Below are 27,486 nucleotides of genomic sequence, written 5' to 3' on the forward strand. Positions count from 1 at the left end.
GCATTCTGGCCGGTATTTCTGATTCTGTGTGCTCATCCCAAGGTGAGATAGGTTGGGAAACATCAGCATCAACATACTTGAAAGCGGTGCAAAGGGAAAATATTTTAACATAACAAAGAACTTCACAGAGTAGTTGATTGCCTTTTCTGCTTGTCTTCCTGTGCTGTGGAACATAGACTTAAAATTTGATGCAGGCTGTGACTTAGATGTTAGTAATGTGCCTTTTGACATAATAAACTTCCACCTGGATTTAGCAAGTTAAATTCCTGAATATTCCATAGGCGTTTGATTTTGAGGTTCTTGGACACGAGACAGATCGTGGAAGCCTTTGGAACCAAATTCCTGCTTTAGATGTAACATGTCTTTAGCGCATTATTTGTGAAATGAAGCTAATGCCTTCTTCTCATCTTACAGTAGTGTTGTAAAGACTGTTAGAACTTTTGATTTGAAAAGAACTAGAGAAATCTGTTCATCTTCATTCAAAGCAAGATTTTTAAATAGGATTTCGTAAAGGAAGACTGGAATAGGAAATCAAACAATGAAAGTAAAATGAAATGGATAATAGCCGCATAGTTGAAGAAGAAGCGACTTTACAATAACCCAAACTTAACACATTGTGTAATGAATGAATCTTGGATTCTTCTGCCTTAGTGCATACTTTTTATAGCAATATAAGGCTATATTAGAAAGACAATAGAAGAAACTCTGTGTACATAATAAATAAATATGAGACTTGCAGAAGTAAGGTTACTGGGGATTTTGGGGAGTTGCTTTACTTTCTTTATCTTTTTAGTTTTGCTTTAGTGTAAAATTAACTTAATTTATTTACAGAGCCTAGCCCTCCAGAAGCTGGGTATGGAAGCTAGACTGATTGGCGGTAGTGGTGCCTGCAGAGATGGTCCTGGACGCTCCTTCCTAGCACAGCAACGTCATGTCACCAATACCAGAAGGAATCTCACTGTTAAAGTTCCTGGTGCAACATCTGATTAAATCATGAGGAAAACTTGTATGCTAAAGTGTCCTTAAATATTTTGTAGCTTTCACTTTAACTACTTGATGTAAGAGGAGGTTAGAATGGTGGGCGACTGCAAATTCAACACCAGAGCCTATGGAGATGTGATTAATCTGATCAGTGGTATCTAAAAAGTAGCATATAGTTTTCCAAGTAGAAATAGATTTCTTAACTGCAGTATGTATTTACGAGCACAACTTAAAGATTTATATTTACCTTCAGAATATATTGTAAATACAAAAATTGGCACTATATATTTAAAATTTTATTTAATGTATTTGGGCTGAAAAGTTGAGTTTTGTAATGGGGAAATGTTATGCAAAAAAGTACTTCAGGAAACTGGCAATATTGGGCATTTTTGCTGGGCTCTTTTAAAATAATTTTAAAAGATTGGCACCATGTTTCAAAAATGCTGTTCTTCAGAATACAGGAGTACAATTTCAGAAGCAAGAAAATGTTTATAAAAAAAAAAAATTGTAATAATTTCAGGACTAATTGTATAATGGAAGACAGGCCATGTCATCTCAAGTTAGAGGCAAAATTAGAGGTTTATTTAAAAAAGTTTTGTGCATATATATACACTAAGGAAAAACTCTCTCTTAAGATGTTGAATTCACTAAAACCAAATAAGTTCTCTTTTTTTTTCCTGTTTGAGGGGAAAAAGCTATTATGTTAATTCAAAAATCTGGGCTATGTTTTAAAAGTCTGGAGTTTCATACACTGCTTTTCCTTGTGGAGAAGGGGTAGGTGGGAAGGAACCCCATTTATTTCCAGTTTATTTATACAATCTTATGTGTAGAAATCAAATGTTCTTTTTTTTAAATATAGTTATTCTGAGCTAATTGTGCTAGGCAGATTAAGGAAAGATAACTTTGCTAATCCTTGGCAGCAAAGATTGTTTGCTGGCAGGGAGAAAAGTGCGTAAGCTATAGTAAATCCAGTGTCTGTATCTCGGAAAATGAAATCGGGATTGGTAGCTGAAATTAGGTTGGGGGGGAAGTTTCACCACTTCTTGTAAAAACTTGTGTCACTTTATTTACAAACTCTCCTATTTTTGTTGTTAACCATATTTTTAAAAAAGTTGTTAGCATCCACTATTCTTTACATATTATCTAGACAAATTTGTAACTTCATTAGTCACCTAAAGGAAAATTGCAGCAGCCCTTAAATACTCAGTGTAAGCGTATTCATTTTACTTTAAGGGTGCTGTACTAGTCTGTAATCCAACATAAAAGTCATCTGCATGAATTAAAGCATGTGTCTGTCTTCACAATTAAAGCCATCTTTGATTTGAGAGCTGGATTCAGCTTTGCTTTGCAGAATTGGAGTCGCTATTTTCAGTATGCTTTGAATTGTGAATTTTGAGTAGTCTGGAATTTTGCATGCCTATTCTGAGGCCTATTATTTGATTTCTGCCTTCCCCAGCATCTTAATGTTTTTTTTTTTTGTTGGGCATTGTATACGGTGCAAGTGGAAAAGGGGAATATTCATGTTTAATGTTTAATAGGTGTTGCTGCTTAATTGTGGTGGTGGTTTACAGTATTAGGTGTTCAACTAAGATTTCCTCTCACAAAACCTGTATCTGTACAAAGTATTACTTATAAACTAGGCACATGCTAGGTATAATATGAGCAGTAACTATTCCGAACAAACTGCTGTTGGACAATTTTGTCTGTCAGGTTGTGTTTCTTCAGGACTCTATGCTTCTTTTGACTACCTCTTGGGTTTTGAAGTCTTCTATTGCTGCAGTGATATTACTGTTTTTGTATTTTAAGATATGATTGCTGGTTTAATCTGTTCGTGGTGTGGGAGATGCTGGTGGCACTGGAATATGAGTAGGTCTCAGCCTGGTAATTGTAAAGCCTGGTAATTCAGTGTGTTCTAGTGAAATGTGGAACAGAACTGTTGCTGACTGTGTTGAATGGGTCTTTTCACCCTTGTTCTTCACAGCACAAAAACTTTCATGGACATCCTTCAAATACTCATCTAGCTAATAGACTTGATGCATTTGTCGTACCTTTTACAATAGTAGAGTTGTGTTAGTAGGTGCTGAGTAGTAGAAACCTTGGAGCAAATGTCTTTCATGTACGCTTCTCAAAACTGCAGACCCTCGGGCCACAAATGACCAAGAAGCTCCCTATCCTTTAACTGGAGCCTTGTCTCTTGAGTAGTGATGAAATTAAACTATAGAAACTATAGTGATGAAACTAGCTATAGATGAGGGCCAGCCTTTTTCAGGGCAGTGCCGTCTCCAATAGCCTTGTTGGGGATGTCAAAAGTAATTCAGGTATTTGGGTGTGAGATGAAATTTTATTTATTTGGGTTTTTTTTTTTTTTGGAACTGATAAAATTTAAGCCTGTGAATATAATTTTATTTAGCATCTTTGGGTTTCTGAGAACCTGTGAAGGAGCTATTACGTAACTTGTTAAACCTGGGTTAACCAATGAATGTGGCACTGATCGGTAGAAATAAATAACTGATTATAAGCCATGGAGTTGTGTTCACTTCAGCTCATTTGGGGCATGCAGAAAGGATGATGAAAATAAGTATCATTTTGATGTTAATTTTATTAATGTCAAACAAAAAACCTACTAATAGCTTAACTCTGTATATGTAAGATGTCATGACAGAACAATGTAAATAGTGTTTTGGGGCTTTTTGATTTTTAAAGGCACCATTGTTGAGCTATGGCTATTATTGAGGCAGTACAGAGAAAGAGGCTGCTTGTCTCTGCTGCAAGACTAATTTGTGTCATGCTCAGATACCACAGTTATGAACAGAATCCAATTACGAGATGAAATCATTGAACGTTGCTGAATTTAGTCAGCATTATGAAAAATTTTGGTCAATTTCCAGTAAAGCGGGTAATATAGATCCAAAGAAGCAAAAAGAGTTCCTGATTGAGATACCACTTGTTAATTAGTAACACTTTTTAATGAGGTTAAGAATAACCACTATGAAGCAGGACTGTTTTGTGGCAATAATACAAATTTTAGACTAATTATTAGTGTCTCTTACTCAAGGTGTTTCAGGCAGCAGTTTTGAGAAGATTCTTTTGAAACAACTGTATTTTAGTGGGTTAGGAAATATTCACTGAAAATAAATATTCACCTAACTGATTTTTTTTCCTAATTTAAAAAAGTACACAGGTATTCTATTTTCTACAATGTACACTTACTTGGAAATAAGCAATATAAGCAATACTGATATTTTATTTAAGTAGCCATAGATAGTCTGGGAATAAGAAAATGAAAACAAATATTTGTTAGTTGATAATGTCTAGTAAAGTAACGTTCTCAATACTTTTTTGCTTTTTTCTCTTCCCGGTTAGTCAAGCCAGAGTTAGTTTTCAGTGTATCGGTGTCTACATCTTCTGTTTAAAACAAATGTAAACACTATGTTGCATAGAACTTGAAAAATTGCACTAATTTTTAAACTTTGATTTTTATTTTGCTTTGGAAATAATTATTTTATATTCACATAAAGATTTTTAAACTTAATTTATTGGTGTCTTTATTCCAAGCAGTGCCTGGAATGGTCCCTAGCTGGCGCTCTCCGTGCTTCTAGGCAGCCTGTGAGGCGATCCTGCGTGTTGCTGGAATGCCTTGTTACAGGATATATATCTTGTAACAGCAACCGGTCAAAGCTGTGCTGTATTCCCTCCTCCTTCAGTTCATTCCTGCTTACATTTCTGCTCTCCTGTAGTGCTGGCTACCTCTCCTAGATCTACTGCCAGGTGTCTGAGGCAAGGAGGGACCCTGTGAAGTGGAAAGACTAAGACCCAGTACAAATTAGCTATCAAATGACTGCAGTAATTGCTTACTGCTATTGAACTGAAGCAGGATCTCTGCGTGCTCCCCTCAGCCACACCTGGGGGGGGACACAGAGGACAGCTGCGCTCCAGAGTCCCCTACTCATCATAATTTGGAAAAGAAAACTGACTGCCATCTCCCATCTGTTTTGGAGTTTATCTGTGTGCCTGAGTCTTAGTCTAGTTGACAGCTGCCTTGTGCCTTGAACCTCTACCCCAATCTTGCATTGGGAATGAGAGCAGGCAGCCTTTCAGCTCTCCAGAACAAAGATCAGCAGGAGAAAGTGTCACAAGATCCCCTAGTTTCCTTCAGGGGCCCTGCTTCAGACCTGGTTTTATGGCTGGACTTGGCTTCCTCTTTCCCTGAGCTGTAATCCTCAGCCTGACACAGGGCCTGAGGCCCTGTCACGAGAGCAGGAGGCCAATGTGAAGGACGTTTGCTGCAGCACTGGGGGGCTGGGTACAGTTCCCTGCCCGGTGCTGCAAGCGAGGGGAGGAGTGTGAGGAAAAGTGGGACGCAATAGAGGCTGCTGAAGGAAACTGAGGAATGCAAGAGATTTCCAGGAGAAAGGTAAGTAACTATTGCCTTAGGCCATTACTACTTTGCTTTCCTTGCAGTATCTGAAAGCGGAAGGTTGGAAGTGCCCCTGCTAAGATCTTCTCACTCGTGAGGCTGTTCCAGTAAGTGGCCAGATAAGGAAGAGCTATTTTTCCTTATTTCTGAGGCATGACTTAAGCACTTTCAGTCACCAAAGAACAAAAACCACAGATGTTTATTTGAGGGCAAAGGGAAGGAAAGAGGGTCTCGGCTGCACAGGAACCATGAGCCAAGCTGCAGGATGTTCTCAGCCTCTAGAGAGGTCAGCATGAGGGAAACTGCTGCAGGGGACAAATCAGTTACTGCTGCCTTCCTGAGGAGTGGGCTAGCAAGGAGGTGCTGTGCCTGGCAGCTTGTTTTCCAAGGGCTTTCCAAGGGCTTTCAGCAAGTGAGGCAATCTTTGAGTGCAGAATTCCTGCATGCAGCCTGACCAAGTGGCCCTGTTTGCTTATGCCTTTTCTGGAAGCAGCAGAAAGTCTGTGTTTTGGGGGGAGAAGTATTTAAGCTCTACGTGGACTGAGCAGAGAGGCGGTTGGAAGACCGTTTACGGCCATCAAGGGTAGGTGGACAATTCTCCAGAGGTTTGGCCGAAGTGTTCCTGCTCCAGTCTATCTTAAAAAATCCAAGGATGCAAGTGCAAGGATGCTGGTGCAAGACAGTCTTGTGAAATGTGTGCAGTTTAGGGTTGGTTTTGTTTTTCTTTTGTTTTTTATTTTTTTTTCTCCCTCTTAGGCCTCAGCTCAGCTAGCCGAAGTCTAGGGGGAATGGGGAGGAAGTTTTGAATACAGCAGCAGCCTGGGAAAGGAAACCAGAAACTGAGCCAAGGTATCGAGGGAGGGGGGGAAAGAGGTCAGCTGACACCTGCGAGTGAGCAGTGCTTAGGGAGTTACTTTGCACGTGAGCTATTCATTGCTGCTCCCTTCATCCTCTTCCATTCCTACTGGGCACCAGGCCTGCTTCTAGCCCTCCCCTCCGCCTCTCCCAAGGAAGGAAAAGAAAGAACATAAAGTCTGGAAAGTTGAATGCACTTCCACATTGCTGCTGCTGTGAGAGCAGCACCCATGGCTCCTGACCACGGTCCTGACCAGGGAGGAGAAAAGGGAAGCTGAGGAGAGATGGGAGCTAGGGGCAGGGGTTTCTCCTGCTTCCAGCAGGATCCTGGCCATATCTCCTGCATTTTATAAATATGTTACTTTGCCTCCTACCGCATGTTCACATGTCTCCATTTTATGAATCTGCAAAACTGAGCTGCAGCATCTCTTACTCTGGCTCCTTCAGCCAAAATGTCATCTTCCAGCCTACTGTACCTGAAGGCCTCCTAGCCAAGCCTTGCGCCTCAAGTTGCCTTGCTGGAAGTCACTTGCTGTGGTTCTTGCTGGCTGTTGTCAGGCCCTGCATGGTCCCTGGCGTGCAGCTGTGTCCCTGTTGTGTGACACCCCCGCTCGAGGTCTCTGCTGTGGGGCAGGGGGAGGGCAGAGAGATCCCACCGCCCCCAATGTCACCGGGCTCAGGGCTGAGCCTGGCTGGGGCCGCAGCTTGCTCGTGCAGGAGGGGAAAACGGAGGCTAAAAAAAGTGCATTTAAAACTCACCTGGGCATTAACACTCCCATGAAAAATGGTGCTTTTACTTCTTTCAGGAGATGACTTAATTCTTGGAAGAAACTCAGTAACAAATTTGCTTCCTCTGGGAACAGGAGGGGAAAAAAGTACTCTGGGGAAAAACTGGTGGTGAGAAAAGGAGCAGGAACAGCTTTGCTGTCACCTCGCTGTCTGGGGCCGGCGACTGGGGCGGTGGAGGTGTGTTTTAGTGGCGCTGGGGTGCGCGGCGGCTGCCGCCCGCGCTGCTGGTGGGAGCTCGGGCTTTTCGGCCCGCTGGCATCCCTTGGTGCGGCGGTTGCGAAGTCCAGGTATCGCTCGAGTTAACCAGAGATACGCTGAGGCCTGGCCGGGGCCGGCTGGCCGCATCCCTGCGGCTGCGGGGGGACGGTGCACCAGCTGCAGGCGCGATTAGAAACCGCCCTCGGTGGTCTTTGCTTTGAAAAGTGCTTTACGGCAAAAATGTTTCAGTAAGGCTTTATTAGGATGCAAGAAACGGAGAGAGACGTTACAGAATTTTTTTTTTTTGTGGATTTTTTTTTTTTTTCCAAGGGTAGTAGAAGCAAAGCTGCTGGCAACTGCTACCTGTGCTCATACTGTACCACAAGGGCTGGTACGGTATGAGCACCCCGCTCTTCAACGGCATGGATCCACCACCTAAACGCTGCCTTCTCTAAAGTATGGCCAGCCTAAAATTAAGAAAGCCTTAATTCCCCTGTTCATATGCTGTCCAAAAAAAAAAAAAAAAACAAGCCCTGTCTCTCAGGCCCAGGCTGGTCGGGGAGGTCCTGGGCCGTTGCCTTTCCTCCCGCTGGCCTGGCCGGGCTCTGCAACGCAGCTCTCTAAGCACCCTGCAGCGCTTGGGTTGCAGCGGACGGATAGAGGCTGGGAGGTCAGAGCAGCGGCAGGATCCCCCTAGCGCGGCAAGGCGCGGATCCGGTAGGGCAGCGGGTGCCGCGTGATGCCCAGCCTGCAGCGGAGGCTGGGCGCCGTGTCCCTCGGCGGGCCGAAGGTGAACTTCTGCAGCAGGGCCGTGAAGAAGAGGAAGAGCTCGGCGCGGGCCAGCTGCTCGCCCAGGCAGGCACGCTTCCCTGCGGAGAGAGCAGCCGCTGGGTGTTGGGGGGGAGAGGGCAGAGTTTTCTGGAGGAAAAGCCCTCTTCTTTTCCCCCTCATTGTCCACCTTACTGTGTTTCTAGGAGGAGTTTTGCAACCCGAACCACAGCGGCCCGCGTTTTATCAGCAGGTCTTCATCCTGCGGCGCTGGGGTAAGCTACACCGACACGCGCTGTCTGACGGCGCCCACGCTAGGCAGGCGGTTCATTTTGCTTAGGCCGAGTACAACTAAAGCACTAGAAAAAAGGGGTGATATTCATTCAGGAAACTTTTTTCCCACCAAAAAAAGAGGCCGGGGAACCCTGCTACCTCCACAGCAAGACCCCGATGCCGTGAGCAGCGCGGGGCCGAGCGTGCAGGGTGGCCGTCCTTGCCTTCACGTCGTTCCTAGGGTCTCCTGCACGTTCGTGGGATTTTATTCCTCCTTATCGCTCTTCCCTGCACGGGAGTGGAGACAGGGCGAGGGTGTTTGCTTTGCTCTGCCGCAGCTGCCCAAGCTGGGATGGACGTTTGAGCTGTACCCCGAGGGCGTCCCTGGGACGAGGGGAGCTGCGCTCGCGGGCGAGCATCGCCGTGATTCCCCTTCGCGCGCTGCCGCAGCCCGATGCCAGGGCCTTAGCGCTGAAGGACTGAACAAATCCGACATCTCTTACCTAGAGAAAATGGTAGAAAAGCCTCTCTCCTCTGGAACTGACCATCCTTCAGGAAATGCTCAGGGTTAAAAGTGTCGGGGGTTTCCCACTCCTTCTTGTCACAGAGCACGGAGGTTAAATTTACCATCAAAATACTGCCCTGAGAAGAGAAACAGAAAATAACAAGCCCCGTCTCTGATTCTGTTGTGTTGTGTATGACCCCACCTGCCCTTTCCTCTCCGTCGTTAGCAGCGGCGACCGGAAGTCTGGTAAAAGGACGCGGCAGGGCTAATGTCCTTTGTTGGCCTGAGACCCACCAGCACGTCGGCGGTGGCTTGCGGCTGCCTGCTCTCCCCAGCGCGAAGGGAGCCGTCTCACACCTGGACCCAAGGTTGCGGACTTTGGGGCAAAACAGCTTCGCTTCAGGTCATGTTTATTGATCCCCTCCAAAAAGAAAAGCTTTCCCATTCTATTTTTATATGTATTTATATACATATGAAATCTCTTACATAAATATATATATATAAACCTAGCTAGTTTTCAGAATCTCCTAGAGAAAGTGAAGAAATCACATCCTGAATTTCTAACGAATAAAAGAAATTGAATTTGGATGTTCTTTATGGAGCAGAAGGACTTAACTAGGCAATACCAATACCCCTCTCTCCCCAGAGACCTGGGAAAAGCCCTTGCATATAAGGATGTCAGCTTCTGTTGCACTTCCTCCCCAGTCGTCCCATTTTGCACTCATAACTCTTTGTCTCTTTGAAGTGGTGGCTGCAAAACACAGGGAAGGCGCTCCAGGCCATTTCCTTGGAGGGGCCAATTTTAGCCTCTGATTTGCCTTGCTCAGAGCGCGACAGAAACGGGATCTGGTGGCTGAGGTTTCCCCATGTGTTTGCTAACTGGCAGCAGGGGCCGGGGTTACCTTGGGCACGAGGAAGTCCCCCAGCGCTGTGTCCCGCATGGTCAGCCTGGGCAAGCCGAAGGGGATGATGTTGCTGCTCCTCTGCACCTCGTGGATGACAGCATTGGTGTAGGGCATGCTGCTGCGATCCTCCAGGGCCGGCTGCCGAGCCTGCCCCACAACTGTGTCGATCTCCGCTTGCACACGCGCTGTGTGGGAAGAGCAGGGTTCAGCAAGGTGAAAAGAAAAAAAAAAAAAAAAAAACACATGTCCGTGGAGCAATTGGGCTGGTTGATGTGAAGTTCTCTCAAAGACTAGCTCGGGAAGCCATTGTCTATCTCAATATGAAAATATGTGTTTGCTTTCTTCTTGTGAACGTAGGGGGGAATTCCCAATTTTTCTCAGCCCAGGTTGACTCTGGGAACCACCACCATGGCATGCAACGAAGCGCCTTGTGCTCAGCAGCTTCCCTGGGCAGTGCAGGCAGGAGCTCAGCACAGGCAAGGGGGTACCTGTGCTGGCACTGCGGGAGGGATGGACGGACAGACAGATGGACGGACTCAGCAGCCCCCCTGCACATGGGACGCTGGAGGGGAAGGTCAAAAGCTGGTTATTGACCCATTGCTCATTTTACCTTGAATTTCTGGGTACATGGCCATGTACAACAACGCCCAGCGCATGGTTGTGGACGTCGTCTCTGTTCCAGCAAGAAAAAGTTCCAGCGTGCAGGCCACAAGATTTTCTTCGCAGAAGCATCCGCTGTCGTCGTGCTTAACAAAAAGATGTTTTAGTGCCACACGAATGGTCCCAACCACCCGGACACCGAGCTCAATCCTGCTGGGCGCTGAGCTCGTCCTACTGATTTGGGAAGACGCTGCAAGCACCCTGCACCTCCCCATATGGGAAAATGTCCCCTGCAGCCCTGTTGCCCCTCAGCGAGGGAGCGAACGGCCTGGAACCCGATTCCAAGCAGCAGTCAAGACTTTGGGCTCAGCACAGCTGTTTTGCCCATAATTAACTGTGCGTTCAGTCCTGCACCTCCAACGAATGTGCTCTAGCATAAAGCTGAGCAGACATTTCCATGCTATCCCGAACCTGAGTCCTTCCCAAGCTTTGATTTGGCCATCCGGATGAGTACGTGGATTAAATGGAGAATTTTGATTCATTTCTAGTTGCTCCTGATTTTTCAACCTAGCCGCGGGAAGGTTTGCTCTGGCTGGCTGACCTTTGCAATCTCCTGCAGGTAGCTGTCGATGAAGTCCCGGCTTTCAGAGGGGTTCCAGTTCTCCTTGTGCTTAGCGATCATGTCGCGCACAAAACTTTTCAGCAATTTGCCGCTTTTAGAAATGGTGTGGTGGGGTCCAGGGAGGTACTTCATTATACCTGGGAAAGAATTGTACAGCTTGGGACACAAAAAGAGAAGGGCAAATTGAATAATAGACTGAAACAAACCTTACACTATCAAAACCTCAAACATCTGCAAAGCCACCCTTACTAAATTGCTAAACTGCAAGTTTTGAGGCTGATTTCAGAGAAGCAGCCAAGGCCTTGCAAAAATAAGCACCCAGGTGGCCTGGTCATGTCCAGGAGCTGTACCTGGCTGAGAGGGTGCCCATGGAGCTCCACTAGCTTGTCCATCAGCTGCAGCAGCTTCTGGAAATGCTCGTTGTGGTACTCAAATCGATTGCCAAAGGTGACTGAGCAGATGATGTTGGAAACTGCGTTATTGACCTTAAAGTGAGGGTCAAAAGGATGCCCTGGAGAAGATACAGGAAGAACAGTCAGTTCTGCCCTCGGTCCTGGTTCAGGATGGGTTTAATCAGATTGTGGAAAGCAAAGGGTGCAGAAAGAGCCAAAGTCATCTGGGTTAAGTGGAGCTTAGAGATACTCATGCTTCTCAGGAGCACTCAAAGAAAGCAGTGTTAAACACAGGCTATGAATAATGCTTTCCCTGTTGCCTCTTTACGTTAATTAGTTAATTTGAGGGCAAACCACCTATAAAAGGAGGCTGGGTTGCTAAAAGGCTGTAGGCACCGGCTGAAGGGGGAGGCGATTTTTAGCAGGCATTAGCATGCAGGGATCCATGCAGGATGGCGGTCTGGGGCTGGCCTCACCCTGCTCTTCCCCGAAGGCGTCTGTAAGGTACTGGCACTCCTCCTGTATCCGCTCCTCCAAGCTCCTCTTCCCCAGGCCGAAGTTCCTGAGTGTCGACAGGGTGAATCTTCTCTGCTGTTTCCAAGTATGTCCATTAGAGGAGGTCAGTCCTGGAATAAAAGGACAAAAAACCCACTGTGAGCTAAAGTAGCTCCCATTATTGGGGTGAAAAAGCATTAACACTGCCTTTTGGCATGGTAGAGCGGCCAAGCACATTGTGGTGCTCACGGATGGCTTCATCTGTGGGCAAACAGGTGGTTTGTAGGATCTATGCTTAGACTTTTTGCCTCAAATACTTGTCCTGGATGAGATGAACTCACCATGTTTGTTGAAGATTTCCACGTCGAGAGGGTTTTCTGGGCGATCTAGGAAGTTTTCACCTTGGTTAACCAGCGCCTCCTTAACCATCTGGAAGCCATTGACGAAGATGTAGCACATGGTGCCCAGCTGCAGGCTGAAGACGTCCCCATATTTTTCGGTAAGCTAAGGGAAAAAATGATGAATTTGCCTGCAGGGACACCCCCAAGGGACTGTGGCCAAGGGCGACCCCCACCGGGGTAAGGACACCGAGCGGCACGAAAGCCACCTAGAGCAATGCACAGCAGAGGAAAATCAGCCGGGAAACCCCAAGCGATGGGCAGAAACCTGTCCCCAGCCTCCTGGCTGCCTGTTGCCTCACCGGGGACTGGGGACTTGAGCAAAAGCGTCAGTGAAAATCAAACTGGGACAAAGAAGGGAGAGACAAGGCAGGAGAGGGGTTACTTAAACGGTGAATGCTTATGGACGATCTCTTTATTTCTCATTACCCAAATCAGTGGTCTGAAGTTGGTGTTAATTCGCAATAAGTTAAATAAAACCCTTCAGGCTACGTTTTCAAGTCCTTGTCTCTGTTGAGCTGGGCTTTCCCAGCTCGTGTCTCACTCCCTTTCCAGAGGCCCTCTGCAGCCAAAGCCGCGGGACTCCCTGCCAGGCTGTGCACTTTGCCCAGAGAAATGCCAATTTTGGTCACCTCCTCCATGCCTGGACAAAGGTCATCCACATCGTGCAAACCTCTGCAGCCCTCCCCTGCCCTTGGGGGATCTCTGTGGCCTCCTCCTCACTTGATGGGTCCTCGTGGGCCACTTTTGTGTGGATTAACCCCTCTCCCCACATTGCCTGCATCATGTAACCACATAGCCCCCTTCCCACCTGCCCTTGGGTCCCCTTCACCCTCCTTGGTCTTGCCTGCGCGTGCAAGCTCATTACCTTCTGCATTGTCTTCAGGGGATTGCTGAAGTCCAGGTTGAGGATATGCCCCAGGAAAGGGAGGGGAAAGGGGCTCGGGGGGAAGGTTTTGGGCTTTCTCCTTCTCATGTAGTCGGTGACAAGCAGAAAGACGCCCAGGAACACCAGGAGGGTCTGGAGGGACATGCTGGACACGCTGTCGCGGAGGAGGCGCAGCCTGGGGAGGCCGCAGAGGGTCCCGCCGCCGGGCAGCTGCAGCCGCTGCACCCAGCACCCGGGAAGGGCTGCGCGCCCGTATCTGCAAGGGGAGACGGGCAAAGTGCACAGGGGAGACCGCCGCACATGCGCAACCAGCACAGAGCAGCTTGCGCCGACCAGCTGCCTAGCCTTGGTGCTGTGCTCAGCTTCCTTCTAGACCAATTTTAAAACTAAAAAGCAGTTGGATTTGTAAAGCTTGATTTTTCTTTTCCCAGTGCTCCTGCTCCGGCTGCCGGGGGCCACAGCAGACCCCAGCCGGATGCCTCTCTCCTGGCTCCCGGCGCTGGCGTCCCGCGAGAACGCAGCGGGTGCTTGCCCGAGGCTGGACTCGCAGGCTGTCCCGGGGAAGAACATCGAATTTAACGCTGATGGACGTGCTACGTTACAGTGTGCGAGAGAGGGAGTGAGCTGCAAAGGAGCGTTTGGGAAGGTCCCGCCAAGGGCCGGCAGCGTCCCACGGCCTGCAGCAGCAGTTTGCAGTGTTCAGGTCCGTACTTGCTCTCTGCATGGACAGTTTGGGTTAATTTGCTGTCTTTCAGGTGCCCCAGTTGTGGCTTGCAAGGTTTGCTCAGGGCGCAGACCAGGTGCAGGAGGCTGAGGAGGAGTCTGGGGCTGGGACGGACCTGCTCGGAGCAGCAAGTCCAGGGAGAGAGGAACTGCCCCCCGGCCTTTGCGATCGGCAAACTTTCCCTTCAACCATTGTTTTCCTATGGGAAAAGGTTAAATCCCTGTTTTACTTAAAGGGAAAAATGTGGCTTAGAGGAGAAGCTCTCTTACTACCTCTGGCTGTCAAACACACCAGGCCTGAGCCTGCAGCGGTGCATGTGTTCCCACATCCCCTCCCATGAGGTGCTCCAGCCAGAAAATTACATGGAAACTAAACAAATTCACACCTTCTGCCTTTATGGTATGGGATCAGTACATTTAAAAACCTCTGGTTTGCAAATGATGGCAAAAAAGAAGAAGAAGAAGAAGAAAGATTGCAACCATTTATTCTCTCCCAGGAGGCACCGTGAATGGAGAAGGAAACAGTACAGCAACAGGGAAACGCAAGTTTAAAGTGGTAAAAGGAAAGAGATGAAAACTTGTTTGCTAAGCCAAAGCGAATAATACAAGTTGTACGCACGTATCAGAAGTCAGAGCTACTCCAAAGCGCAGGCGGACAGAGCGTCCAGTCCTGAACGGGCTTTGAAAACTTCAGAGAGGGGGAAAATCCACAGATCTTTTACATTTTCTCGTTTCGAAAAAAAAGGAGAGCAAAGCATTGATTAAAAACGCAACAGGATAAAAACGATCAATTAAAAGCACGGCTCGTTTACAAACCCCTGCACGAGCGGGAGGCGCAGGGATGTGATGTGCAGAGGACTCTCCCATGTGGCACAAATCTGCAATTGCACAGCCACGCTCCCAACAGCAGCGAGCGCCTTTATTGCCTGCGACGGGGGCTTAAATCCAATGGAAGTGAAACGTGATTTAATTTTCTTGCTAGCTATTGAGTATCTGACATGTGTGTACATATAGAAGTCACTTATGAAAGTCTAGAAGGAAAAAAAAAGGAGGGAGGGAAGCTCTGCTGTGTTTATATTCCGAACGAAGCGCAGAGGAGACAGCGCAGGACGCGCTTCCTAAGCATTAATGTCAGGTTACGTCAGTGGAAAACCCCTGTACAAATTGCATACTTAATTATTTTCTGGGCTGAGGTTTGACACCCTTCCACAGCGACCCCCGGATGGGCAGAAGTAGTGTCTCACAGCATTTTTGGGCCGTCCCCGGGCTGTCGCAGGAGCGATGGAGGGCGGTGCGACCCGATCAGACCGAAACCCGGCGCGGCAGCGAGCACGAATCTTTGCCGGGGCGGAAGGGCGAAGGGAAAGCTGGTGACTTCCCAGTGCGCAGCTGCCGCTCTCCTTCGTGCTCGGGCTGCTGCTGGCTCGCCCGGCTCCCTCCTGCCTGTTGCTCTCCTTGGCTGTGGCTAAACCATGCCTGAGCAGCTCTAATATCAGTGGGTTTTGCCACTTTTCCACTGTGGATTTTACACAATGGAAACCATTTTGGATAAAGCTTTCCTCCTCAGACGAGTCTAATATTGAATTTTTATTGCCATTCAAGACCTGCCTGGCAGCACGGCTCCATGTTCGCTCCCGCTCAGCACGGCCTGTGGCAGAAGCTGCTTCTACCACCCTATAGCTTCCTAATGAAAATTTCTGTACATGCATGAGATTAAAAACTGGATGCTGCTGTTGCAAGGAGTTCGGCTGAGATATGGCCTCCCCACGCGACGTGGGAGTGTGGGGACCTCATACCACAGCAGACCTGAGGCTACCTGAGGCGTCAAGGTTGGTGTTGGCTTCTTGACGTGGACGTTCAAATGGGCACAGAAGTGCGATCCCAGAGCGTGCATGTCCCAGCCTGGCTTGTCCAGTGAGCTGCTGGGCCTTGGGCATCTAGAGACCACCACCGCATCCAAAAATGTAATGGCCTGGTGGGGAAAAGGGACCCTCTTCCCATTGGGAAGGGCTGAAATCCTGGGAAGCCAGGGCAGCCCTTGCGGAGCTCAGCAGCGAGGCAGCGCCCGGATCTGGAAGGGCTTGGGGCAGCGCGTGAGGCTGAGCGTGAATTCGAAGGTCAGCGCCGCGTGGGCCGGGGCCTGGAAGGTGAATTTCTGCAGGAGAGCCGTGAAGAAGATGAAAAGCTCCGTTCTGGCGAGCTGCTCACCAGGGCAAGCCCGCTTGCCTGGCGGGAGAGGAGAAAGCAGCCTGTGAGTGATGGATGGGCTTATGTGACAGCCATCCCAAGCCGGTCCTATCACAGGTTTACAGCCATGAGGATTTCCCTTTAAAAAATGGAGCAAAAGCCTTAGTTTAACGCACAATACTTCCTTCAATGTGTAAGGAGCTGACGCCGCGGAGCCACCACAGGCCGGCCAGCCCCGGCGCAGGGATGCCGCCGGGTCCGAGCTGCCCAGCTTGGAGGGACCTGCCATCCCCGCTGCCGGCGGGCTCCTCTCATGCACGCCGAGCGCTGAGCTCGCGGGAGCTTTTCTCCTTCGCAAGGTTAGGTGGCAATGTTCACCCACACATTTTGCAGAAACCTTCCCCAGAACTTTATTGAGAAGCAAATTGCGATGGCTGCTCGTGGAGACGGATGGGGGGAAGGAGTCAGAAAAAGCCCGTTTACGCAGCTAATGCAAGAGAAAAAGCCTTGTTTTTCATCCTGCACCAATAAATTAATTCCTCTCCCTCCATGGTACAGCTCAGTGCGGTCAGCATTAACTGTAGCAGGGATTTTTCACTGATGGAAATGCTGGACTGAGGCTGCTATCAGAGACAGAAAGCAGGACAGGGAGCGGTACCCTCTGCTCTGATACAGGGGTTCTTAAAAAAAAAAAAAAGGCATTGCATAGGCAAAATAAACCATTCCCTCCTTTATTTCTACCTGCAGAGAAAGGCAGGAAAGCGTCTCGCTTCCTGTACTGGCCGTTTTCCAAGAAATGTTCGGGATTAAAGGTGTCTGGAGTCTCCCACACATTTTTGTCAAACATGATTGAAGTCAGGCTGGTCATCAGGGTGGTGCCCTGCGAAAGGTGGAGGAGAACGGGAGACTACGAGAAGAAGAGCTGATGCACTGTCAGACTAGTTGTTGTTAGCTCTCGTCTACACAAGCAGTAAAACACACTTTTTAAGAGTAAAATGTTATTCTTAACCAATGTGATTAAACGAGGGTGAAAACCGGTGTGGATGTTAACTTTAATGTACCTCTACTTTATATCACTTAGTGTGTGTCTGCATATTGTGCTAATGTCACTGGTTTTGTTAGGAGAAGCCCATTTTAAATCAGTAAACTTGTGTTCCCACAGGAATTGGAAACTACATAACCAAATAATTGGTTCCAAATAACCAAATAATTGGTTAACCAAATAATCAGTGGATCCTCTTTATTGTGTTGTTTATTTTAAACAGCACAGTATCTGGTTGAAGTCCACATCCTCCATCAGAAAAAGAAAAATATTCTGAGCAATGTGGAGCAAAATGCCCAAATGTTTTGGTTTTTATTTTCCATGAAGCAAACATTCATGTTCACGGAAGATACTAAATACATCTAACTTTTGAAATTTGCATTTATAGCGCTAGAACAGGACATAGGCATCAATATCTATTACTTAGCTTTTATCAAATGCTACTTTTATCTTAGATGATTTTTAAAGCTCTACGGACCTACCAAATCTATTCCATATACTTCCCTATGTTTCTTGGACCTCTTTTCACATAATGCATGGAGAGGATGTTGTATAAAGTTTGAAAAATAAACTTTATGAAACTGAAAATTATGACCAGTGCCATGGCTCCGCGGTAGGATCTCCTGCATAAAGAGGTGAGATCATAACACCTTTACCATGTCCATCTGGGTGGCTCCTGTTTTCTACGGCATTGAGATAGCTGGGTAAGGTCCTGCTGGTTGATTCCTTTCAGGTCAAAGTCTGAGGACTTTCGAGGCTGGGACATGAACAGCCTGGCTCACACGGGGTCACGGAAGGCAAGTGAAGGGGCCGGTTTCTTGACTGTACCTTGGGAAGGTGGAAGCCTGCCAGGGTGGTGTCACTGGTGGACATCCTGGGGACACCCAGCGGCACTATGTTGCCCAACCTCAGCACTTCGCTCAGCACGGCGCTGGTGTACGGCATGTTTTCCTTGTCGTCCATCGCCGGCTGGCGGGACTGCCCGATCACGGTGTCAATTTCCAGCTGTACTTTCTCTAAGGAAAGGAAAAAAAAAACGAGCTCTATGCTTAAAAGGTAGAGGTTTCTACAGAGATAGCCATGACTTGTTGGTTTTCTCTTCTAGATTCTTGTACTAAAAGAGTTTTCTGAGTTTCTGTTATCTCTGCATTTACTATGCAACGGTCCCTCCCCTTGTGCAGCAGTGCCTGGGAAGTGCAAAGACCACGCAGCCCATGGGATTTTTGCTCTCACAGCTCAGTGAAAGAAGTTTTCCCCACTTTTGCTATGTGGTTTCCTACAGGTAAACACGCTCATATTTCAGCTGTGGTTGCTCAGGGACAGAAAAAAAGATACCAATTCACAGCTCCCTATGCTTGGTGAAGATTTCCACTGGCCCCAGAGGGTTTTTGGCCACTGCCTTTAGTGAATATGGGCCTCCAGCTCAGATGATTTGGGTGGCAAAACGCTATTTTTAGTGGATATCTTCTATGTGGTTTATCCTGCATGCACTGCAAGCCCAGTATGGCCTGCTTTTGGGCTTCCCAGTGCTGGCTGGTTTTTGACCAGCAAAGGCAGCCACAGTGGTTCCCTGCTGATGCTCCCACCTTGGACATGGGGGTGCATGGCCATGTAGAGCAGGGCCCAGCGGATGGCGGTGGCGGTCGTCTCAGTCCCGGTCAGGAAGAGGTCCAGGGTGGAGCACAGCAGATTTTCCTCGTGGAAATAAGAGCTGGTGTCACCCTTCCACTTGGGAAGAAAAGAATGGAAATTATGGGACTTACGGAGCTAACGGAACTTATTTAGCAGGGAAGTACTTTTAAAACCCCATCCCAAACCATCTTTGCATTGCTCCAGTTGCTAGTTTATTATGCTGGATAGCTGGTGTTGAAAGTTTTGACCCTTTACTTTTGATTTGCTCCAAATCCTGCAGATTGCTTTGAAACACACTCTATTTGCTGTATAGGGGCTTTCAGAAGCAGGTAGCATTTTTAAATGTTGAATTTCACAATGGGAAACAGGCCTGCGAGTTCCCATAGAACGGTAAACGCGTTTCCTGAGAGTCCTCCTACACAGCGCGGCAGAAGAAGACAAAGTGTAAATACTTTCAAATGAAAAAAAATCTGTGTATTTTCAAAGTGATCAAACTCCTGCTGTTGCCGGAAAGTTTGACGTGAAAGAGGTAGTGAGGGGAAGGCAACGCTAAAGTTACATAAGCACCGGCAGGCACAAGCGTCTCTAACAAAATAGCTCTGGGTCTTGTCTACTCATTTTTTTCAGTTTTAGGTAGCCGGTCCCTGTTTACCTTACCTTCTCTATTTCCTTCAGATAACAATCAATGTAATCTCCCAATTCAGACTGATTCAGATCCTCCTTGTGTTTTGCAATCACTTCTTTCACAAAACATTTAAGTTTCTCCCAGTGCCTAAAGATTTTCCTAAAGGGTCCCGGTAACCATCTCATTACCAAGGGGAAAGCGTTATACAGCTGCGAAGACATCAAACAGACAAACAAAGTAATTTTTCTTAGGTTAAAAAAGCAGAGTGTCATAGTTCAGGCAGTACAATTTGTTATCTCTACTAGCTCCACTAGTAGAGTAATTTTAACTTGCTTGCTCGCTTTCTTGATGGATTTTATGTATAAAAACACTGTAAAATAATACATGTGGTCATTTCCCTTATAATATGACTCTTTTTTCCACAGGGAAAAGGCAGATTACCTCCGTACCTTAGAAACACAGGTTTTTAAGCACTTAATATGCAAGTGAAGTTCGAAAAAATCGGATGAGCTTTACCTGGCCCCAAAAACTTCCTATGAGGAGCAGTGTTTCAGCCAGCGAATGCAGCAACTCCTGGAAACGGTTGTCATGGTAGTCGAAGCGGTTCCCAAAAGTTATGGAACAGATAATATTTGAGACAGCACTGTTAATTTTATAATGAGGGTCAAACGGTTGTCCTAGAGGAAACAAAATTAAATTTAAATCTAATTAAATTTTAATTAGAGCTTTTTTTTTTTTTTTTTTTTGCTTGTTTAATGTCAGTCAAAAACCACTCCCCACCAGGATAAAAGTTTTTACCCCTGGTGCAGATGAGGGTTTGCACCCCCGTCCCGGGATGCCCGGTCTGCTATAACCCACCACTACCTCTGGCATCACGCCCTCCCTGGTGACCTCAATTTCCCCATCTGCAAAATGAAGATGAGGAAGCTGGATGCAGATGCAAGAAGGCCTGTGAATCCTGGCTTAGTCTGACTCTAACAGCATGCCGAAGGGCGCCTGCTGTACGTCGCAGCATGCTTTCTCAACAGCCTGCCTTTCCTAGCTCCCAGCTGAGGTTGCTGGCAGACACTGCTGTTGGCGCACAGCTGCCAAAGCAGGGTTTGACCCATGTTCCTGAGCAAAGGACTGCAATGTGCTGCAGGGTGATGGTCGGCCTGTGCAGTTTAGCACGTTTTAGGCGCTAAATGGAAACGGCGAGAGAGGATGCCTTTAAAGCTTGGCCCGAGGGAGCACGTTCGAGGCTAACTGGCTTCCCAAAATGCCGTTGCAGTGGATTTCCAGGCATGCCAGTGTAATTTTCCGATACAAAGAGACAAAGGGGCAGGGGGGAGAGGGTGAGATTACCAGTCTGCGACTGCCTACAAAGTCCAGTGATAGCTAGTATGGCACATCACAGACATGATTCACATCGGTCTGGCTTGGCTTTTGCTCAACCTTCCTCCGCGCAGATACTTGCGCCGTGCTAATTCCTGGGCTCCTTTTAACCGAGCCAAGCTTGGTGTGACTTCTGTCGTGTCTTTTTCCTTGGGAGACCCATCGACCAGCAGCTGGGTCACCGTCCTCCAGGGCGCACTGGAGTCTTCCAGCTACTAAGGTAGCCCCAAGAGTTACTTGCCATGATATGAAAGAATAACACCAGTAAGAAATTGAGTGTAACTGGGCGCTGCCGTCAGTACAGTGAGGAACATCCCTTTGCAACGTAAGGCATTGTGCTCAGCACTGCTGATCTTTCCACTCCACAATAAAGTAGTTAAACTAGGATGGTGCTCAGATATTAGAGTGATGGACATGTTCGCTAGCTGTCATTACGAATGTGAAGAAAGGCCCAAAAGAGCAGCTTAATTAGTTTATTGATTAGGACTATAAAGGACTATAATCAATTGGCAACATGGAGTATTTGGCCTGTTTAGCGCAACAGCTATTAAAATGGAGCAAGTTCAGTATATAATTTCACAATTCCTATTTAGATCTTTCTTGTTTACTATATATAGCTCTATAGAATTAGCTAAACCCCATCTGCTTCTATTTAAAGCTGAAATGCAACATCACCCATGCACCAACATACAAATTATTCTTACTAATATCCCTCTGGCAATTCTTAAAAGCTGGACCATAAAAGAGCAAAGCACATGCTTCATCTGTGCACGACACAAAAGGAAACCCTGACTAAACAAGTTTTAAAATACTTTGCAAAACCAAGGACAAGCAGAGGTTAACTGAGCCTCTGAGCGCGAGTGCTTGATACCAAGAGAGCTGCATTTATGACTTCACAGAACAGAGAAAAGGCTTTCTTAGCCATATAAACATGCAAGTTATAATAAACACCTAGCATATATTTTGCTTAATATTGATAAGGAAGGCCTAAAATAGCAGGCCTGAGGTCTAAAATGAGTGCTAAAAGGCACAGTCTGGAACTGCAAGATAGAGATTTGGTGCTACTGTAGAAATACTTTGCATGTTAGGAGCTATATAGAGATAAGAGTTTTCCTTCCCTTTGTTCATTGGGCAAAAGGTTAGCTGAAAGCTTAGGACATGATAGTGCACATTAATGGCTCACCTTTCTCTTCCTCTATTATCTCGATTAGGTACCGACTCTCCTCTTGTACTTTTTCCTCAAAACTTACAGCGATGCTTTTCAGTGTTGATAAAGCAAACTTTCTCTGTTGTCTCCATATATGCCCATTTGATGATATGAGCCCTGTCAGTGGAAAAAAACAGTAAACAAAACCTTAATCTATGTTGCGTATGAGTGGCAGGATCCAGAAATGGCCATTGGCCTTAATAAATAAATAAACAAACAAACCCAATGCAAAGAAAAACTTAAACATTTTAAAACTGTAGCTTTGCCTAGGAATTAAAATTCAAGAGTAATTGGCTTACACTAAAGATCTAGCTTTATGACTTTGCTTTAATCTGCTGCTTTGTCACTTTGCGTGGGGGAAAAAAAGGTGTAAGTTGAAATACTATAAGTACTATCACGCTATTGGCAGCTTCCCATTCTTTGGAGCTGTATGCAACCCAAGCAAAGAAAAGTAAAGGCGGACTTAAAACCAACAGGGAAAACTCTTCAAGTCACTGGGTGGCTTGCATTTCTTACTCATCTTTCATCGAAGCGACTGCCCGAGTACAGATTGCTGGATGCCAGGGCCATGCCGGGGCCCACCAGGCGAGTGTCGACCCATGGCCCCATGCCGGATCTCTTTGGGCGAGTGCCTGCCAAAACGTGGTTCCCAGTTAGGAGCAGGAAAAAGGCTGCTTCTGGGCACTGAAATATGTCTCATTCATAAAGGGGCTGCCAGTAGTCAGAACAACATCACGCCTAAATCTCAGAGAGATTAAAATATGTACTTATGAGGTTATTAGACTAAACTCAGCTCTTGTCTACCTCCATGTAAGCTTTTATCGGCACCATTTGGCTGAATTCTTTTATTCAAATTGTTATCATTCTGAATAGCTGAAGATTATGTACCAAGATCTTGATAACTCTGCTTACCAAAGCCTCTAAAAATTTCTTGGAGAAGTGGAATATTTGGACGATCTGCAAATATTTCGGCCTGATGGACAAGAGCTTCTCTCACCATCTGGTATCCGTTGACTACCACAAATGTCAGACTTCCAAACTGCACACTGAAGATGTTGCCGTACCGAGGAGTGAGCTGAAAGAAAAGCTCCTCTGAGTTCCTTGCTCTATCAGGCTGAGAGCGAGAGGAGGGAGATTTTTGAAATTCCCTGGACAAGGCCTTGAGTAACTTGATTTAGCTTTGAATTTAGCCCTGTTCAGATCAAGGGATTGGGCTATGAACCTCCACAGGTCCCATCCAACCTAAACTATTCTGTGAGTCTACGGAGGCTGGAAATGGATAGAAACATTAGCAAGCTGCAGTGCGGGAGCAGTGATTGCTTACATTTATTAGCAGGTATGACCTGGCTTTCACCAGCCGGTTGCATCCTCAGTTTCCCTGATCACAAGGACATGACTTTTTTGCTTTGTACTTGCTGGGCAGCATGACAAACACATTAAACTGCTCTTTCCCTCTTCTTCACAGAAAGGCACTACCTGAGTCACCAAGTCGAGGCTCTTGCTGCTGAGGGCAAAGCACAACAAATAATCTCCCTTTCGTGAACTTTGCACCAAAACCAGTGCTGTTTCTTGCTCCAGCTGTCCCGGTCAGAAAGTGGTTCTAGCTGCTGGTGGTTAGACTTTCTGCTAATTTTAATCCTGAATGCATCCATGGACAGTTTATACCCATTTTCTTGCACAGACATTGCTAGCATTAGTCTCTCCTCTTCAGTGTTTAATTCCCTAATGTCATGAGAAGAAGGCAATCATGTCCTCTCTGGCTCCACTTTGCCATGTAGCTCAGTCCATGCTTTTTTCTGTACAGCTCTATGCAAGCGGGCACACAAGATCACCTTGAATTTCAGTGGTGACTCATGAAACCAGCTTGGGGCCAAATGGGTGGCTCAGTTACTGTGAGAATGAGTGCTATTAATTATACTACTAACAAAATATCCTGAGGACAAGTCCTAATTCTCCCCATATGCCCATATCAATATCACTTTTATGATGTAATGCCTGGAAGCCTAATTCTCAGTCCTTGGGACTCTGCAATTATGTCGTTGCTCCCCACCCCCCCGAAGTCTAGGTCTTCTGTAGCACATAGAAGTATGTGCTTATAGGGTTTGTATTTTGAGAGCCTTCAGCTCTGACCATGCTCCCTTTCTGCAGCAGTAGATTGCATAAAATAGTTTCTCCTGCCTGGGTGGGCCAGTTACTGGGGAAAAGGAGGCTATTTTGGAGTCTGAGAGCTTTGGCAGCACCTCTTGAAGAGCTGCCTGAATGGGATAGCTGTGCTCCAGCACAGCAAGTCAGAACCTTGTCTCCCACTTGTCAGCACAGATACTCAGTACATATAATTTATCATGCCGTCATTGCCTTTGGGGGAGTCAGGGCTCTGGAAACCTTTCTAGACCTGTCACCACTTGTTTCTGTGACAAAGAAGCCGCCACAGGGATATTTAACTCTGGGTCTTAATGTTTCTTTCACCTTTAATAGGACAAATTGTTGGCCTCTGAGCAAAGACAAGGACAGTGAAATTTTCAGAGGTGCTGAGCATAGTCCAAATACTTTATTCATCAGAGGACATTTGCCATCCCTCCCCCAGCCTAGCCCAGCTCCTCCAATCCTCTTCTGGGCTCAGGCAGAACGAGCTCCCATGGTCAGATGGGAAGAATGAGGAGGAATGTGTAGGACTTCTTCCTCCATTAGGGGTTTCCTTCCCATTGGACCTATCTGCTTCTGTGAAAGAGGAGGTGGCAGGAAGGGTAAAACCGAGAACTGCCACCTACCTTATAGGTTTCTTATATATAGATAGTTCTTCAGAGGTTGCCTCTGCTTCTCAGATTTAGCGGCAGAATTCACTCAGAGGTAAAATATTAGCAGTAGGATAAATATCCATGGAGCTCTTACCTTCTGCAGCGCAAGATGGAGGGGCTGCTTAAAGTCCACAAAGGTTCCCACAAGAGGAAAAAGCTGTGGCCCTGGAGGGAAATTCCTGGGACGTCTCTTTTTCAAAAGGTCAATAGTCAAAAGAAACATGATCAAAATCACCAGGAGAATCTGACCATTCAGCTTTTCCAACAGAGAAATTAAAATGGGCCAAAACAGAATCTGCATCTTGGCTGATGAACTCACAGATTTTCATCCCAGAAAGGGACCTTGTATTCGATGCTCGTGTTAAACTTGCTGAAACAGGAATAAGAAAGGAATGGAAAGAAAGCAAGCTAGGATGCTGCTCACTTACTGGGGACAGGACTTGCCACGGGCAAGCTACTTTCTCACGTACAACTATTACCAGAAGACCTACAGAATAACTAAGTTCAAACACTGGGACCTCACAACCAACCCCAACAGCTCAAATATTTGGCCGAGCAAAAGCAATCTTGCAAAGCTGTAGCTTTACACCCCTGACAAGGCCCTCAGTTTTCTTATTGAAGAATATGCCTCCCTTCTGCCTTTAACAGGGAGCTCCTTTATACAGATACCTAATTGGGATTATAAGCATTACAAACATTTGAGGTTAGGTGAAAGCAGCTTACTTAGCTAATTACATATAGTGGGCGTTGCATAATTTAAAAAACTGTAAGGCATCTGAGGTGATGGAGACCATATTGAGTCGCAAAGGGGCTGATCCTGTTAAGTACTAAGCGCCTTCTACAAAGGGCTGGATGCCTTCGACGTCTGCGGAAGGCCTCCAGGCTTTGCTGGAGTCAGGTGAAGTTCAGACAGGGGGAAGCACTGGAAGAACGGAGCCCAAGACTCTGCCCAGCCACTTAAATGAGAGTTAAAGGAGCTTACTTTAGAGAGTGAGAACATAGGCTCATGCGATTGCGAGCTAAAGGAGCGATTGGAACTTATGCATTTAAATCTCCTGGGTTTGCTGAAAATCGCCTCTGAATAAAGCTTCCCGGGGGAAGGCTGCAGCCAGACCAACAGTGACCTCTGTGTCCGTGAACCACCCTCATACCAACTGCCAATATCAGCTACAACTTGTTTCCCCTTTGAATAACTGTACTTTGCAAGCAACCTACGTGCCTATTGAAGCAAAACTGTCAATAATGATTTTCAGAATGATTTTCCTAGACATCTGGATGAAAATTTCACAAGAACAGTGAGTTTTTATTGTCTTGAATATTTTTCAGAAAGCTTTAACTTTTTAGAAAAAGAAAGAGCAATTTTTCATGGGAAATAATCTTTGGCCAAAAATATTGATACTTCTCTAGTCTTTTCCCTCTTTTAAAAGCTTTACCATTCATATCTTTCACTACCTTGCTGACTGAAATGATAGTAGGAGTAAATACAGGCTATCTTACAGAACTGTACCTTAGTTATTGTAGGACGTTTTTAAGGGTAAGGTCTATCTGGAACCCAGGACTTTTTGTTTTGAAACATTGACAGGTTTCTGGATCCTACCATGCACAAACTGGTCTATCAACTTAAATTTTGCCGATCCTCGTATTCCAGCTGTGAGTAGCAGTGGTTGGGTACGCTTTGCTTGTCACTGTGCAAGTGCATCTGTGGCGTTCCTGAACCTGTTTGTGTTGATAACTCTATCTCATACTTTCCAGCGGGGCGAGCCAATTCTTACTTACCAGAGGCTGAACTAGGATAGTGGGCTTGTGCTCTTAATCCTAGCATCAGGGAGATGACTTGGTTGGTGGAGGTGTCAGCCTACAGCATGCTCAAAGGGACTGTGATGATAAGGCGTCAACTTCTGCTAGCCCAGTTTCACTCCTCTGTTCTTTGCGATGCCATATGAATTGTCAGTATGCACACAGAGTGCAGATCACTGTACCACTTGTGGCTGCTGTGAATTGGGCTCCGTGCAAAGCCAAGGTGTTAATGTGTTCTTCTGGGTGGTGTTGTGGGGGTGGATGCATCGTGGTTGACAGGAGAAATGTTATTTTTAGCCGTAGGAGCACATTTTGCATGTACTCACATGTGTCTTGTCAGTCAGAAACCTCATGCCTGTTACTTTGCCTTGAAGCTTCACATGTCCAGACGTATCTCTTCACAAAGGCCTTAACATGCCAGATTTACTAAAAATCGGGGAGGAGCATTCCAATATTAGCAGGGTTCACCTAACCTCAGTGGACAACAACAGCAGCCGGTAACGAAACTGCATTGTGATGACGCTATTTCTGGGCTCCAGGTTTTAACCAAATCAGTTCTCAGCACGCAGTGATGTGCCAATCTCCAACGCACTCAGAAAGTCATGTCACTATAATGCATAGGCTGAACAAAAGTGTTGGACGTTTCCTAACCTGCAGTCTCTACAGGATCCAAGCTGCAAGATCCTGCCTGTTGTATTGGAGCAGTGTCCAATGTCTAATGGATGTATGTTCAAGACCTATCAGGGATGTAAGGAAGTATTGTAATTCCTCTCACGTTGCAGCTGAGGAATTTGGACGGGGAAACTCCATGTTGGAAGTCTGTAGTGGACCTGGAAGTTGAATCCCTGTCTCCAGCCAGCATCCTGAACACAGGAAAATTGTTTCCTCTGCAGTCTAGGCAGCCAGAAAGTGAACAAGCACGAGGTAAGGATAGTACCTCCACATGTCTTGTCGGGACGTAAACCCACCTTCCCCTTTTCCTCCTAGAATACTTCTTCTGACCCTGGTACACGACTT

General features: G+C 46.5%; 3 protein-coding genes and 1 long non-coding RNA gene across 5 annotated transcripts in view; 2 read left to right on the plus strand and 2 right to left on the minus strand.

Annotated features, from left to right (window-relative positions):
* HOOK1 (hook microtubule tethering protein 1) overlaps positions 1-4,513 on the plus strand; it is a 31,046-nt gene extending 26,533 nt beyond the window's left edge. The window contains exon 22 of the mRNA XM_068953322.1: positions 832-4,513. Coding sequence (XP_068809423.1) covers positions 832-990 — 159 coding nt within the window. The 3' untranslated portion in view covers positions 991-4,513. The remainder of the gene's footprint in view (positions 1-831) is intronic.
* Positions 4,514-7,481: 2,968 nt separating this feature from the next.
* CYP2J2 (cytochrome P450 family 2 subfamily J member 2) lies at positions 7,482-13,341 on the minus strand. 2 transcript variants are annotated; one of them, XM_068953350.1, is made up of 9 exons: positions 13,067-13,341; positions 12,142-12,304; positions 11,782-11,931; positions 11,264-11,424; positions 10,893-11,069; positions 10,302-10,437; positions 9,689-9,876; positions 8,785-8,923; positions 7,482-8,109 (listed from the first exon to the last, which is right to left on the minus strand). In XM_068953350.1, exons 1-9 carry the CDS (start codon positions 13,229-13,231, stop codon positions 7,934-7,936), a joined length of 1,455 nt encoding a protein of 484 aa, XP_068809451.1. In that variant the 5' UTR covers positions 13,232-13,341; the 3' UTR covers positions 7,482-7,933. The 2 variants fall into 2 exon arrangements, with proteins under 2 accessions (XP_068809451.1, XP_009686785.2); XM_009688490.2 differs by lacking the exon at positions 7,482-8,109 and adding an exon at positions 8,532-8,569.
* Positions 13,342-13,680: 339 nt separating this feature from the next.
* LOC138068065 (uncharacterized) lies at positions 13,681-19,819 on the plus strand. The gene is made up of 3 exons (XR_011142654.1): positions 13,681-13,790; positions 18,145-18,321; positions 19,722-19,819. It is a non-coding gene; the product is annotated as an uncharacterized lncRNA (long non-coding RNA).
* Positions 13,785-24,973, minus strand: LOC104153320 (cytochrome P450 2J2). The gene is made up of 9 exons (XM_009689172.2): positions 24,767-24,973; positions 22,790-22,952; positions 21,854-21,994; positions 19,813-19,973; positions 19,329-19,505; positions 18,626-18,767; positions 17,868-18,055; positions 16,739-16,877; positions 13,785-16,036 (listed from the first exon to the last, which is right to left on the minus strand). Exons 1-9 carry the CDS (start codon positions 24,971-24,973, stop codon positions 15,858-15,860), a joined length of 1,497 nt encoding a protein of 498 aa, XP_009687467.2. The 3' UTR covers positions 13,785-15,857.
* Positions 24,974-27,486: the final 2,513 nt, after the last annotated feature.

The sequence above is a fragment of the Struthio camelus genome, chromosome 8, assembly GCF_040807025.1.
Source record: "Struthio camelus isolate bStrCam1 chromosome 8, bStrCam1.hap1, whole genome shotgun sequence".
NCBI classification, from domain to species: domain Eukaryota; kingdom Metazoa; phylum Chordata; class Aves; order Struthioniformes; family Struthionidae; genus Struthio; species Struthio camelus.

What these genes read in the sequence shown, in the direction of transcription:
- CYP2J2 (XM_068953350.1), bottom strand. Translation starts at nt 13,231, where the DNA reads ATGTCCCTCCAGACCCTCCTGGTGTTCCTGGGCGTCTTTCTGCTTGTC. An exon ending in CCCTGAAGACAATGCAGAAG is followed by an intron (nt 12,305 to 13,066) that starts GTAATGAGCTTG and finishes TTTTTCCCTTAG; the next exon opens with CTTACCGAAAAATATGGGGA. An exon ending in GGGACTTCCTCGTGCCCAAG is followed by an intron (nt 8,924 to 9,688) that starts GTAACCCCGGCC and finishes TTCTCTTCTCAG; the next exon opens with GGCAGTATTTTGATGGTAAA.
- LOC104153320 (XM_009689172.2), bottom strand. Translation starts at nt 24,973, where the DNA reads ATGCAGATTCTGTTTTGGCCCATTTTAATTTCTCTGTTGGAAAAGCTG. An exon ending in AGAAATTTTTAGAGGCTTTG is followed by an intron (nt 21,995 to 22,789) that starts GTAAGCAGAGTT and finishes TTCCACTGACAG; the next exon opens with GGCTCATATCATCAAATGGG. An exon ending in CAGGCTTCCACCTTCCCAAG is followed by an intron (nt 16,878 to 17,867) that starts GTACAGTCAAGA and finishes CACCTTTCGCAG; the next exon opens with GGCACCACCCTGATGACCAG.